This window comes from Oncorhynchus gorbuscha, linkage group LG08 (assembly GCF_021184085.1).
Source record: "Oncorhynchus gorbuscha isolate QuinsamMale2020 ecotype Even-year linkage group LG08, OgorEven_v1.0, whole genome shotgun sequence".
Lineage (NCBI taxonomy): Eukaryota > Metazoa > Chordata > Actinopteri > Salmoniformes > Salmonidae > Oncorhynchus > Oncorhynchus gorbuscha.
The window spans coordinates 14,653,522-14,669,329 of record NC_060180.1 but is presented as its reverse complement, the minus strand read 5'-3'; the positions used below and the strand labels follow the sequence as shown (position 1 = coordinate 14,669,329).

Here is a 15,808-nt window from a genome sequence, read left to right as displayed (position 1 = left end):
AATGATTAGATAGAACATTTTGGAAAGAACTTCCGCATTCTAAGGATAAAGCTTTTCTAAAAGCAGCAGTTTGCTCGTTTTCCATTAAATGCTCTTTCTCTGGCTGTTTGTGGCATACAGTGGAGTGCACTAGCTACATCGCTACTTTTTTCTTTACAGGGGCCCCTGGGCTCCCCAAGCAATAGGAGTAAATTAGAGTGCACCTGTTCCAGCTCCAAGATAAGCCATCTCCAGGGGCTTTGCTCTGAGTAAAATGAAGTGAGTGAAGAATACACAGAATATCACAGCATTAACCCACCAAGGTGAAGTTGCAGCCACTCCGGGGGAATGGGCTCGTTTTGCACAACACCCAGTGAAATAATATCATCCATAAAGTCCAATGCTAGACTGGAAGAACGGTCTGTTCTCAGAGCACAGCGAATACAGCTGTGTTTAGTGTTCTGAGCAAGGCAGTCTGTTTTTCGCTTTCTATTGGCAAGCTGAAGTTGAAACCTCTGATATAGTGGTAACAGTTTGGGTAATTTGAAACATGTTGGGACATAGAATCGACATACAACATCTCTAATGGTCAAATATTCATACAAAATGGTTGACATCGCTCATATTTCTGCACTAATACAAAATATATTCAAATGAGTTTCATTAGCTGTGCAAGGTCAACTGAGAGACGTGTCAGTGGATCTCCCCTTTTCTTCTCAGCGGCCTAGCTGCATGAGCTACCTCTAGAACTCCTTTCTTACAAGAAATAAAAGCCAGAACCCCAGTGTGCTATCTGAAGACCAATGGCCACAGATGGCTAGTATACAAAAAACACACTGTTGGTCCACACATAAAAGGAATGGATAATTAGAGGCCAGAATGTAATTCATCACTGCATACTGTATGTTTGATAATCCCATTCATTTTGTCTCCATATCCCCCTCCCCTATTAGCATCCCCCTCGCCCTCACCCCAGCACGGTTTCCCCCCATCTTTGTTCCACTATAACACATTATCATTATGTGGCTAATTGCATGGTTTGCCTTGAAGTCGGGTTGGAGACTCGTGATCTGGAGTTGAAACGTGGACAGGGATTCTGTCTTCCCTCACAGCTTGCAATATACTGCTAATTGCTGTGTAGCGACGGGCTAAAACATACTTAGGGGACATGCCATAGAGGCCAGCGTAGGTGGAAGAGTCTTGGGAGGAAGGTTTATGGCATGGGCCCAGTGTTAGATGTAGTGGGTCATGGGAATTGGTGTACCCAAATTATCACGTAAGTACTGTTACTGTTATGACCTATCTCTGAAAGGATCTAAGCGTGGTTTGGCCCTGGCATGGGGGCAGCCACACAGTCAGTAAGGGTAATCAAGCCAGGCACAGAGCTTCCCTCTAACAGTACAGGGACATTATCTAATCTCTGGTCCAAAGGCTGGCATTTCAAGATGAAAAGATGAAAGAGTGGGCAACAAGAGAAGGATATGTCTCAAAAGTACGAGGTCACCAGCATATACTAATGTTTCATTCCAAAAAGTTAATGTGATGATATCCCTCGTAATTCAAATAAAATAAAATCAAATCAACATTTTATTTGTCACATACACATGGTTAGCAGATGTTAATGCGAGTGTAGCGAAATGCTTGTGCTTCTAGTTCCGACAATGTAGTAATAACCAACAAGTAATCTAACTAACAATTCCAAAACTACTGTCTTATACACAGTGTAAGGAGATAAAGAATATGTACATAAAGATATATGAATGAGTGATGGTACAGAACGGCATAGGCAAGATGCAGTAGATGGTATCGAGTACAGTATATACATATGAGATGAGTATGTAAACAAAGTGGCATAGTTAAAGTGGCTAGTGATACATGTAATACATAAGGATGCAGTAGATGATATAGAGTACAGTATATACGTATGCATATGAGATGAATAATGTAGGGTATGTAACATTATATAAGGTAGCATTGTTTAAAGTGGCTAGTGATATATTTTACATCATTTCACCATCAATTACCATTGTTAAAGTGGCTGGAGTTGAGTCAGTGTCAGTGTCAGTGTGTTGGCAGCAGCCACTCAATGTTAGTGGTGGCTGTTTAACAGTCTGATGGCCTTGAGATAGAAACTGTTTTTCAGTCTCTCGGTCCCAGCTTTGATGCACCTGTACTGACCTCGCCTTCTGGATGATAGCGGGGTGAACAGGCAGTGGCTCGGGTGGTTGTTGTCCTTGATGATCTTTATGGCCTTCCTGTAACATCGGGTGGTGTAGGTGTCCTGGAGGGCAGGTAGTTTGCCCCCGGTGATGCGTTGTGCAGACCTCACTACCCTCTGGAGAGCCTTACGGTTGTGGGCGGAGCAGTTGCCGTACCAGGCGGTGTTGTGCATCTGTAGAAGTTTGTGAGTGCTTTTGGTGACAAGCCAAATTTCTTCAGCCTCCTGAGGTTGAAGAGGCGCTGCTGCGCCTTCTTCACGATGCTGTCTGTGTGAGTGGACCAATTCAGTTTGTCTGTGATGTGTATGCCGAGGAACTTAAAACTTGCTACCCTCTCCACTACTGTTCCATCAATGTGGATAGGGGGGTGTTCCCTCTGCTGTTTCCTGAAGTCCACAATCATCTCCTTAGTTTTGTTGACGTTGAGTGTGAGGTTATTTTCCTGACACCACACTCCGAGGGCCCTCACCTCCTCCCTGTAGGCCGTCTCGTCGTTGTTGGTAATCAAGCCTACCACTGTTGTGTCGTCCGCAAACTTGATGATTGAGTTGGAGGCGTGCGTGGCCACGCAGTCGTGGGTGAACAAGGAGTACAGGAGAGGGCTCAGAACGCACCCTTGTGGGGCCCCAGTGTTGAGGATCAGCGGGGTGGAGATGTTGTTGCCTACCCTCACCACCTGGGGGCGGCCCGTCAGGAAGTCCAGTACCCAGTTGCACAGGGCGGGGTCGAGACCCAGGGTCTCGAGCTTGATGACGAGCTTGGAGGGTACTATGGTGTTGAATGCCGAGCTGTAGTCGATGAACAGCATTCTCACATAGGTATTCCTCTTGTCCAGATGGGTTAGGGCAGTGTGCAGTGTGGTTGAGATTGCATCGTCTGTGGACCTATTTGGGCGGTAAGCAAATTGGAGTGGGTCTAGGGTGTCAGGTAGGGTGTAGGTGATATGGTACTTGACTAGTCTCTCAAAGCACTTCATGATGACGGAAGTAAGTGCTACGGGGCGGTAGTCGTTTAGCTCAGTTACCTTAGCTTTCTTGGGAACAGGAACAATGGTGGCCCTCTTGAAGCATGTGTGAACAGCAGACTGGTATAGGGATTGATTGAATATGTCCGTAAACACACCGGCCAGCTGGTCTGCGCATGCTCTGAGGGCCCGGCTGGGGATGCCGTCTCGGCCTGCAGCCTTGCGAGGATTAACACGTTTAAATGTCTTACTCACCTCGGCTGCAGTGAAGGAGAGTCCGCATGTTTTCGTTGCAGGCCGTGTCAGTGGCACTGTATTGTCCTCAAAGCGGGCAAAAAAGTTATTTAGTCTGCCTGGGAGCAAGACATCCTGGTCCGTGACTGGGCTGGTTTTCTTCTTGTAGTCCGTGATTGACTGTAGACCCTGCCACATGCCTCTTGTGTCTGAGCCGTTGAATTGAGATTCTACTTTGTCTCTGTACTGACGCTTAGCTTGTTTGATAGCCTTGCGGAGGGAATAGCTGCACTGTTTGTATTCGGTCATGTTACCAGTCACCTTGACCTGATTAAAAGCAGTGGTTCCCGCTTTCAGTTTCACGCGAATCCTGCCATCAATCCACATTTTCTGGTTAGGGAATGTTTTAATCGTTGCTATTCAGATTACATCATCAGTTCTACAGTACATTACTAACTTATGCCCTCCAATGAGTCACAGCTTCTAATGGGCATTAGGAAATGAAAAGCTACACACGGTGGTGACAACGCCTCAAACACCTCACCCGCTGTTAAATGATCTCATACCATATATAGGAACTCTGGCACTACAGCTTGTTCTTAAAACTCATATTCCATTTGTCTAAAAGAGATTTCAAAATCAAACAAAAATGAATTGTACTGGTATTCACAGTCATGTTTCATGTCTGATCTACAGTGTATTTGGAAAGTATTCAGACCCCTTGCCTATTTCCACATTTGGTTGTTGCAGCCTTATTCTAAAATGTATTAAAAAAATAAAACATCTCATAAATCTACGCACAATACCCCATAATAACAAAGCAAAAACAGGCTTTTTAAATGTATGCAAATGTATCACATATAAGTATTCAGACCCTTTACTCAGTCATTTTTTGAAGCACCTTCGGCATGGATTACACGCCAGAAGCTTGGCACACTTGTATTTGGGGAGTTTCTTCTATGCAGATCCTCTCAAGCTCTGTCAGGTTGGATGGGGAGCGACGCTGCACATCTCTACAGAGATGTTCGATCGGGTTCAAGTCCGGGCTCTGGCTGAAGCCACTCAAGGACATTCAGAGACTTGTCCCGAAGCCACTCCTGCGTTGTCTTGGCTGTGTGCTTAGGGTTGTTGTCTTTTTGTAAGATGAAACTTTGCCACAGTCTGAGGTCCTGAGCCCTCTGGAGCAGGCTTTCATCAAGGATCCCCCTGTACTTTGCTCCGTTCATCTTTCCCTCGATCCTGACTTGTCTCCCAGTCCCTGCAACTGAAAAACAAACCCACATCATGAAGCTGCCACCAACATGCTTCACTGTAGGGACGGTGCTAGGTTTCCTCCAGACATGACTCTTGGCATTCAGGGCAAAGAGTTCAATCTTGGTCAGACTAGAGAATCTTGTTTCTCATGGTCTGAGAGTCCTTTTCGTGCCTTTTGGCAAACTCCAAGCGGGCTGGCGTTCCTTTTTACAGATTAGTGGCTTCCGTCTGGTTGGTGGAGTGCTTCAGGGGCGGCAGGTAGCCTAGCGGTTAGAGCGTTGGGCCAGTAACCTAAAGGTTGCTTGATTGCACTGTCAGCTGTGGGACCTTATATAGACAGGTGTGGGCCTTTCCAAATCATGTCCAATCAATTGAATTTACCACAGGTGGACTCCAATCAAGTCAAAGAAAAATCTCAAGGATTATTAATGGAAACAGGATGTACCTGAGCTCAATTTCAAGTCCCATAGCAAAGGGTCTGAGAAAGGTACTTCTGTTTTTTATTTGTAATAAATTTGCAAACACTTCTAAAAACTGTTTTCACTTTGTCATTATGGGCTATTGTGTGTATTTGAAAAAATATTTGATCAATTTTAGAATAAGGCTGTAATGTAACAAAATGTGAAAAAGTCAAGGGGTCTTAATAGTTTTTGAATGCACTGTATGTGTAAACAAAACAATGCTAACATAAGTTGAAAAACTACCACACATTAGGATGGTTGTAAGAAACGCACTGGTAAGATAATATTTCCAAAACTCAGATTTCCTTGCCTTTAGCAGTGCCTTACTGGGGTACTTTGAGACATATCCATCAGAACACAGCTGTATTCATTCATATTTCATACCTACTCCTTCTCCCAGTGCTTTAACACTGTTCTGTGATCAAAGGATAGAACTCGGTTCTCAACAGGAAGGTTCCCTGGCAGCATAGAAGTATAAAGGAGCCTAGTCTAGTGTACTAACTGCCGTATGCCGTAGAAAATTCCTCTTGTAGCAAATGCCTGTCGTTACAGTAACTAAGAAATGAAAATGTGTATTTATAGTACGTATTTTATGTACTTTTGTTCAGCTTTGCAAATCCTTCTGTGAAAACAGCATCCTGTGCCGCTCAAACGGATTGCAAGCGGAGTGCAACCCTACCTCAACAATTGAAAATACACTACACGACCAGAGGTATGTGGACAGCTACTCGTTGAACATCTCATTCCAAAATCATGGGCATTAATATGGAGTTGCTCCCCCCTTTGCTACCTTAACAGCCTCCACTCTTCCAGGGAGGCTTTCAACTGGATGTTGAAACATTACTACGGGTACTTGTTTCCATTCAGCCACAAGAGCATTAGTGAGGTTGGGCACTGATGTTGGGTGATTAGGAATGGCTCGCAGACAGCTTTCCAATTCATCCCAAAGGTGTTCGATGGGGTTCAGGTCAGGGCTCTGTGCAGGCCAGTCAAGTTCTTCTATACCGATCTCAACAACCATTGCTGTATGGACCTCGCTTTGTTCACGGGGGCATTGTCATGCTGAAACAGGAAAGGTCCTTCCCCAAACTGTTGCCACAAAGTTGGAAGCACAGAATCGTCTAGAATAGCGTTAAGATTTCACTTTACTAGAACTAAGGGGCCTAGCCTGAACCATGAAAAACATCCCCCAGACCATTATTCCTCCTCCACCAAACTTTACAGTTGGCATTATGCATTGGGGCAGATAGCGTTCTCCTGGCATCCGTCAAACCCAGAATCGTCTATCGGACTGACAGATGGTGAAGTGTGATTCATCACTCCAGAGAACGCATTTCCACTGCTCCAGAGTCTAATGGCGGAGAGCTTTACACCACTCCAACTGATGCTTGGCATTGCGCAGGATCTTAGGCTTGTGTGCGGCTGCTCGACCATGAAAACCCATTTCATGAAGCTGCCGACGAATAGTTTGTGCTGACGTTGCTTTCAGAGGCAGTTTGGAACTCAGTAGTGAGTGTTGCTACCGAGGACAGACAATTTTTATGCGCTTTCAGCACTCCGCGGTCCAGTTCTGTGAGCTTGTGTGGCCTACCACTTCACAGTGGTGCAGTTGTTGCTCCCAGACATTTTCACTTCACAATAACAGCACTTACAGTTGACCGGGGCAGCTCTAGCAGGGCAGGAATTTGCCGAAATGGCTTATTGGATAGGTGGTATCCGATGACATTGCAACGTTTAAAGTCACTAAGCTCTTCTGTAAGGTGATTCTACTGCCAATTTTTTGCTTTGTGCTCGATTTTATAAACCTGTCAGTCATGGGAGTGGCTGAAATAGCTGAATCCACTAATTTTATGTGTGTCCACATACTTTTGTATATATAGTGTGTATTCTTCATGTTTTCAACAACATATACAACATGCATGTTGCAATCGGTTGAAGTGACAGTCGTTTGATTGAATTCTTTGTTTGATTTTGAGGAATGTTCAACTTGTATGATTGAAGTGCTGGATGAGGTATAGACCAGATTCATAATCAGACAGCTCAAGAGTGTCACCATGTGGGGAAATATGGATATGACAAAACGTTAACATAAATATGTGGCACATTATGAAACCATTTTCATTCATTGAGCAATTATTATTTTAAAAAAATTTTTGGGGGGGCATAGTAACTACATTATTGCAATGGTGCTTCGTTGTTCACAGTCCAAAGTATAACAATACCATAATCATTATTATTTTTTTAAATCAGCACCGCTGTCGTAGTTGAAATGCCAAATAATATAGACTGTCTCATCAAATAGGCTAATGATTTCACAAAATCCTCATACCACCACATAACCTTGTCATCCCAAGTTCCTTGATGGACATCCTGACTATGAGTTTCTAAAATCCCTTTAAGTACCCTCTGAAGTATCAAGACCTTTCTGGCATTTAAACTCTTTCTGAAGACTGACTTTGCTTCTCTCTATAGCCTGCGGGAACATAGTAGCCTACTACCCACATGAAACTTCAGTTCCATATTCCGTCTCACAGTTACCTCATGGGATATTCACCAAGCTGTTAATAATAAGAGACATTGTAATAACTCACCTACTATGGAATACAACTTTATCATACATTCATTCTTAACTGGTCTAAATGATGAATGTATGAAAATAGCATATTGAGACAATGTTATACTGTAGATAATCGTCAAAACTGATTATGTAATTATGGATGTTTGTTGGATGTACTTGATTGACGGATACACTTCTATGAAATGCTTTAGCCTTGAATGTACGGGTTTTCAGACTCTTTTTTTTCTTCTTCCCCTGAAGCTATTATCAAAAAAAAGTATTGTTTTGAAGATTAATAAATGGCACAAAGAATCAAAATGTATTGCCCTTCATAATAGTATTCCCTCCGAGCGAGGACAAGTAACAATGCACCATTCTACCTTCCTGTCCTTTCCCTCTCAATGCGCCAATGGATGTGACCTCCAAAGCTTGAACAATGGCCAACCAAACAAGCACTTGGCTTTCCGCCACCATCACTAAAGCCCAATAAGGTTGCTTTCATCTCTGTTGTTATATTTAAAGATGACATCCTAGCCTGCCGGCCTCTACCTTTGTCTCCACTATGATTATTTGCCACTGTTGTTTAACTCCGGTTGCAGGTCTTTGATGAAAAGGTCACCACTCAATTGGAAAACAGTCATTAGAATGTGGTGGGTACCATTCACCAGTGTGCATAGGGGAGCAAACTGCCGAGCTGGTTAATCAAAAGTTAATTATATCATTTTCATGCAGATGAGGGCAACATTGAAATGAATCCCAACACTCCAATCATTACCACAAATAAATAAATAAATAAATCCAAAATGCTATGAAATGTTCAGGGACTAAGAGGTTGTAAACAATATGAAGTTTAATTTGAGGTAAACAAAGTGAATATCCACCCGGGGGTCTGGGAAGGAGAAAGTGAGGTTAAATCAAATTTGGAAACATAGATACCAGCTAAAAAAAAAAAAAGAAATAAAAATGCATTAAAAGATGTGCAATTAAACTGGAAAAGAAAGTTATATTTTCAAACAGAAGATTGCAAGGGGGATTTAAGAAGGTGGTGGTTACAACTGGAACAATATACAATGAATGTGTGGGTAGACCTAAACATATATCAACCACATATATATACCACTAACCTGCCTCATGAACCAATTCTGTGTTACTTGAGTGAAAAAGTATGAAAAAAATATATATATATATGAGCTGGAGAAACATAACCCGGCAGGGTGGCCTAGTGGTTAGAGCATTGGACTAATATATAATAATATAATAATATTAACCGAAAGGTTGCAAGTTCAAATCCCCGAGCTGACAAGGTACAAATTCTATTGTTCTGCCCCTGAACAGGCAGTTAACCCACTGTTCCTAGGCTGTCATTGAAAATAAGAATTTGTTCTTAACTGACTTGCCTAGTTAAATAAAGGTTAAAAAAATAACCCAAGAATCACACAAGCAAAAGTGGCATAACTTCCCCATTCCCTGGCAAAATCATAGATGTGTTTAGTTGCAATAGTTGGAGCATGTTCTCCAGCAACAAAAATGAGTAAAGTACGCTTTTAAAGTAAAATACATAAGTCTTTCCCCATCAAAGAAAAGTATTGCATTATGCAAATTGAACCATGAAAATTAAACTAACAATATGAGGTATCACAAATGAATAACCATTGTTCTGAAAGTGCAATGGAAATTGGTTTTATTTCTTTCCAATTCTACATGCTTTTACGGTTCACCTTTTCCCAAAAGTACCAGTGGTCTGGGTTCATTGGTGTGCATCACAACCACACGCTAACAGTGTAGGGTGTCCCTCGTGTCAGTACAGTTCATGAATCATGGGCCCCTAATACACTACGCGATTAGTACGGTACCCTGTCTGTGGGGCTTTGCCAGAAATGAGTTCTCTTTAAAACATATGCCCCTGCTAATTCCTTTCCTTGCCTGATATGCAATTCCAATTTTTATAATTAACAGCAATTTATTGAACGACATGAAAGTTTGAACACATTTTCTTTTTGTGATGCCTATGGTCCTGGCAAAACTATGAGAAACATGTCAACCCTCATGACATTTCAGAATCATTTTTAAATATGCAAATTCAATTATTCAACAAGTGACATACTATCACAGAAATTTGAGGTGAAACAAATGTCCTGGTAGTGTGCATTTTCCCGTTGAAATTATGCATGACCGACAAGCAATAATCTATAATCTAATTACAAAAGGGACATAAACCCCTGTTTCAATCTAATGACACCATAGATGTTTTATAAATTGACTTAATTACCAGCTGTTGTCATGCTACGATCGTTGTATCACAAGTTGATCATGCTTGTCGGTCATAGCAAGCAAATGTATGTTAATAATCAATTAATGCTCTTTCAACTCCACCTAAAGATTTGGAAGGATCACGAATTGATCAATTGAAATTTGGGATAGGACACTTAAGCTCCTGTATTGTAAGGACGTTCAATAGATGTAACGGATGTGAAACGGCTAGCTTAGTTAGCGGTGTGCGCTAAATAGCGTTTCAATCGGTTACGTCACCTGCTCTGAGACCTTGAAGTAGTGTTTCCCCTTGCTCTGCAAGGGACGTGGCTTTTGTGGAGCGATGGGTAACGATGCTTCGTGGGTGACTGTTGTTGATGTGTGCAGAAGGTCCCTGGTTCGCGCCCGGGTATGGGCGAGGGGACGGTTTAAAATTATATTGTTACATAGACATACAAAGATACTTCTCCTTTTGAATCACTTCTTTATTACAATTTTACAGAAGGTTAAAAGTGTTATACTTCAAGTAAATAACATCAATCTAAATGTGATGTTTGTTGGATATGGACAGAACTGTAGTTGAATGCTCCATCATTGATGTTGATAGTGATGCTGTATGTCTGCTTGATGTTGATAGTGATGCTGTATGTCTGCTTGATATTGATAGTGATGCTGTATGTCTGCTTGATGTTGATAGTGATGCTGTATGTCTGCTTGATATTGATAGTGATGCTGTATGTCTGCTTGATGTTGATAGTGATGCTGTATGTCTGCTTGATGTTGATAGTGATGCTGTATGTCTGCTTGATGTTGTCTTCTCGCTTCTTTTCTGAATAATGGTCTCAGTTGTTTATTTATGAGGCATCCATTTCTTCAATATCTAGGGAAATCAAAGCGTTAACTTCAGAAGTCTACTTTATGTTGTATATCTATATTATATATATCTATATTATACTGATGTGTCAGACATGAGCAACATTGTCTCCCTACATTTATAGGTATCACTTCGCTAAATTCAGGGAAGATTTCCATTTGTCAGCCGTTACCCTTATCTAAACATTTATTTCAGATACTTTGGTATATTGTTTACAACATATTTTACCAGGAGAAAATGTAGCATCTTCAGATGAAACATAAATAATTGGCCATTAGGAATACAATGAATACAATATCTAACCTAATAAATTAATATGACTACTTACTACATCATATGGTCTCAGTCTCTCTGAGACATGTGCACTTGTCTCCTCAGGAAGAGCCACTACACCTCCTGTGTCCATCATCTGGATAGCAATATGTAGGAGGAATTTGTAATGCTATGACCCATATACCCTTTATGCAACACCCTTACAGAGTTGAATTAATATACATTGCCAATATACTCTTGAAAAGGCCTCTTGAACTAATATTACACACAAACTATCCCTATAAATGCCACATTTAAATGTTCACAGGTTTTCAAGACACAGTAGATTTCCTTAAAGGACAATTACATGTACAGTATGCACATGTAGACATAGCTGTAACAGTGGTTACAGGTAGAGGTAAATAGTACTTGCCTTGATGGTGGCCTCCAGCTCCCCAACACTTCTCTTCCCTCCAGGTAGCCAGCCATACGACCAGTGCTGAGAGAGCGTGACCTGCGCTACCAACGCCAACACCACCACCTGCACGACCGTTCTGTTGCTAAGATCCATGGGAGCTGGAAAGAAAGCTAGTCAAATACCAGCTAAATGTGATCGTCAAAAATAATGTATTTTTACATCAAGCAGAAGTTTGCGATCATCTTGCAATGATTACCTATTGAATATGCACATTGTACAGTATATATGAACTACCCACAAATGCACATTAGTTAACAATTTTAAATATACTTATATGAATCACATACTTTTTCCGTTCTGTGTATTCCTTCCTACACTGTGGTGGGAATATCATGAGTCCCTTTTATAGGGGTCGTTAGACATGGAACAGTCTGTGTCATCAGGATTAGAATCCCTTCTCCACAGGTGTGACACACTAAGTGCCTAATGGACACTAAATGTCACTAATGGCACCTGCTTAGTGCATAAGCTTCAAACTGCATTTGATGGAAACAAACATATTTATAATGTGTTAAGAGTTGAAGTCAGTGAACACGACCGTTCAACAGTTTGAGGTCACTTAGAAATGTCCTTGTTTTTGAAAGAAAAGCAACATTTTTGTCCATTAAAATAACATCAAATTGGATCAGAAATACAGTGTAGACATTGTTAATGTTGTAAATTACTATTGTAGCTGGAAACGGCAAGTAGTGTACATATTCTAAAATATGTCATGTTTGTAAATGAAACAATATCTGCTGGTCAACAAAAAAGTGACTTTGATACCCATGTTTTGTATCTTTTACAAATATTCAGAAATTAATGGCAAATTTGTTTATTTTCAATGCATTTATTGCGGACAGATTTTACAAATGACATTTTAACTTCATACAGACTTATGACAAGAGATATACAGGAACAAGATGCTTGAGCGCTACATTACGGCTCAATTTCATACTCTGTACACAAGACTGATTCTAAATGTTCTGTAAGAAGACATAATCCTTACACTTGTATCTTTACCTAACAGGCTATGAATCCATAAATGTACCTTTGGCATGAAAAGGATAGCCCTGTGGAGTGCCTTAACACTTAATAACTGGGTAACCAGGTCATTTGAATTTAAATTCTATTTATTTATGATCATTGCTAAAATATAGATTTCACAGTAAACTACAGCACGATGAAATTCAATAAAATATCTTCCTGAAACTTCCATGAATCAATTACTATTATCAACAACCCAGTTATTTAGTGGTATGAGAGCACTGTGGCTATAAATACTTACCAAGCGGAAAATTGCTGCCTGGCTGTAAATGACACTTTTCTAATTGAGAACTCTATACATTCAATACACATTTTTTTTGGGGGGGGGTATATGAGCATAATAATCATTTGCTTTAATCCCGATCATGTTCTATACACTATAAGGATATCATGAAAATCAACTCATTTTATTGAAATCTTCTTCCTTTTCAGGTTAGTCTCGAGAAACATTAAACAAGTTGAAATCACTTGGGGACAATTTGAACTTGATCAGAACATTTTTCTAATATTTGTATGGCACTGTTTCATTCAAACATGCAAATGCTGAAATGGAAGGTCCAACATAGTTTAAAAAAAGAAAGTTGTACAAAAGTTATTACAACCGTGTACATATGAACAGCCATTTGTTAGTGAGGTTTGAAACAGATGGCAATTCAAAGTTGTCCAAATGGATTGTTTTCCATTGGATACTCAATAGACTGTTATGATGAAACAGACAGCATACACACCAAAAACTGAATGTTAATTTGTTAAGTCACTTGTCACAGACTCTCATGACAGGTTGTGTATTTTTTTACAACAGCAGGAGTTCTACAGTATGTGCCATGTCTACAGTACAGACCACAGGCAACGAAAGGCAATCTCATAGACTATCAGTAAAACTCAAAATGTACATAGAATTCTACATTATATAAATAGAAAAAGATGATATGCATAACTTAATTAATACACACAGTATGTACATAATAACATACTTTTCAGTATTGTCTTGAGTCCGAGAACCTATTCAATTAAACCCTTCACACCGGTTTTGGTCTTACGTTTTCAATTAAAAACATTTGACATACAAATGCTGAGGAGACAAAGCTAGTTGAAACGTCCGTGACTAAACAGAGAGAATAATCCGTTTTCATTTGGGCTCTTTTTAACAAACAGACAGATAAGCAAACATATACAGGTAACTGCCAAAATAAAGGAAACACCAACATAAAGTGTCTTAATAGGGTGTTGGGCACCACGAGCCAGAACAGCTTCAATGCACCTTGACATAGATTCTACAAGTGTCTGGAACGACACCATTCTTCCACAAGAAATTTCACAATTTGGTGTTTTGTTGATGGTGGTGGAAAACTCTGCATCAGGTGCCGCTCTAGAATCTCACATAAGTTCAATTGGGTTGAGATCTGGTGACTGAGACGGCCATAGCATATGGCTTACATTGTTTTTATGCTCATCGTATCATTCAGTGACCACTCATGCCCTGTGGATGGAGGCATTGTCATCCTATCGTGGGCATCGCCATGGTAGCCAAAACAATGGATGAATATACATGACCCTAAACATGATGGGATGTGAATTGCTTAATTAACTCAGTAACCACACCTGTGTGGATGCACCTGCTTTCAATATACTTTGTATCCCTCATTTTCTTATTTTGGCAGTGACCTGTATAATAAAATATGGTACAATATGTTTAAGTATTGTGGGTAAGTGCAAAGTGTAAAAAGAGCTTGAAAGAGCTTAGAAAAGAAGGTTCTGACAAAATTGCATATGTTACGTGGAAATATACATGGGTATATAGCAGATATTGTCATTTAAAATTGGCATAGTCTGAGAAAATGTCAACAAAATCTTGAACCACTCTGTAGCAGAAGTCATATTGTTCCTGAAACGACAAAAATAACGAACAACATGACCATAAATCACTTACAATACAGTTGGAAAACCAATATTTGAATAAAGCATCATTGTCAATCTTTCGAAGATAATTTTAATGTAGTTCACCTCTCTCTCATGCATTGAATCTCTATGACTAAATGGTATCCTACCATGAAAAACAATGTGTTTATACTACAATATATAATACCTACCACAGTCTGAACCATGTGTGGTCTCTTCATGCGTAAGCTCTTGACAGTCTGAAACACGTCCAGTAGGCCCTCTGCTTTCACCCGCTCCAGAATGTTACTCAGGGCGATGAATGTACCGGTCCGACCCGCACCAGCACTGAGAAATAAACCCAGGACAGAACCATCAGCATCTACAGCTACACTTGCTCTAAAACCCAGTAACTACCATTAGAGGACCTTTAATATGTGCTTAGAACTGAACGTGAGTCAAGGGAGTATACTACATTCCGTACACTGTCAGGGGTCTACCAGTTCGCCATCGTGCCGATTGCACTTCATTGAGCGCCAAAGAAAGGCACCGATTTTACAACATATGTCTTTACAGTGCTGGATTTCCTTAGTGCTCAACAACACAGGTAAGTTGTCTAGTTGGTGGTTGATAGGAGAGATCTCTAACAGTAGAGTTGATGGGTCTATAGATTCCTAGTCTCCCATTCCCCTAGTCATAGGGCTATACTGTGAACCCTACAGCTTACCCCAGTCTTTCCCATTTATATTGAAAAGAATTTGCTGGAGAAAAGGTGACCTTTGACTAATAGTACTAATAACACTAACACTAACGCGTCTGGTAGCTCTCTCAGCCTCTTTGGATTGAGTCAGTTCTTACAATGCCGGCGAGAGAGGTAGAGGAGAGAGGGGGGTTGTAATGGGCAAGCCCCCATTCCCAGCGGAGGAGAAAAAGCTTTAAAAAGCCCCTCTTTAGACAGGCCCTGATGAATGAATATGAGAGAGAGTGAAGACACCATTTCCTGTCGTTAGCTCATTCTATCAGATTAATCAAAGCAGGAGTCGTAGGAGATTTCACTTTGAGAGGTTTTAATTGACTGTGAATCAGTGGATTGGATCAATCCCAGTGGGCCGTGCTGCATTAGAAGTACTTCACCTGGAGCTATGTACGTTTCTGATCATAGCTTTCACAGCAAAGTCTTTATAAAGAGTTGGGCTATAAAACAAAGGAGTCTACAAAGGCTAAATGTACTGTATAATGTATTGAAACCAATATTACAGAGTGCCAAAAATGTAAAAAGTAATCTATATTCTTTGAAACATAATTTTGTGTTTGGTATGATCCTAATATTTTATGTCAGAAAAAAAAGGTCAGTTGAAAGAGTAATGGGAGTGTTTTGCGGC

General features: G+C 40.6%; 2 protein-coding genes across 4 annotated transcripts in view; both read right to left on the bottom strand.

Annotated features, from left to right (window-relative positions):
• Window positions 1-10,476: 10,476 nt before the first annotated feature.
• Window positions 10,477-11,824, bottom strand: LOC124040755 (progonadoliberin-3). The gene is made up of 4 exons (XM_046357846.1): window positions 11,810-11,824; window positions 11,478-11,620; window positions 11,121-11,201; window positions 10,477-10,798 (listed from the first exon to the last, which is right to left on the bottom strand). The coding sequence occupies exons 2-4, from the start codon at window positions 11,613-11,615 to the stop codon at window positions 10,769-10,771; spliced, it is 249 nt and encodes an 82-aa protein (XP_046213802.1). The 5' UTR covers window positions 11,616-11,620; window positions 11,810-11,824; the 3' UTR covers window positions 10,477-10,768.
• A 360-nt stretch (window positions 11,825-12,184) lies between these two features.
• The window catches only part of LOC124041234 (receptor-type tyrosine-protein phosphatase epsilon-like), a 49,795-nt gene continuing 46,171 nt past the window's right edge, over window positions 12,185-15,808 (bottom strand). For 2 of the 3 annotated variants that reach the window (XM_046358587.1, XM_046358586.1), the window contains 2 exons: window positions 14,639-14,774; window positions 12,188-14,433 (listed from right to left, as the gene is read on the bottom strand). In XM_046358587.1, the coding sequence (XP_046214543.1) occupies window positions 14,359-14,433; window positions 14,639-14,774 (211 nt within the window). In that variant the 3' untranslated portion in view covers window positions 12,188-14,358. Of the gene's footprint in view, window positions 14,434-14,638; window positions 14,775-15,808 lie in introns of all 3 variants that reach the window. The other variant, XM_046358588.1, reaches the window with a different exon arrangement.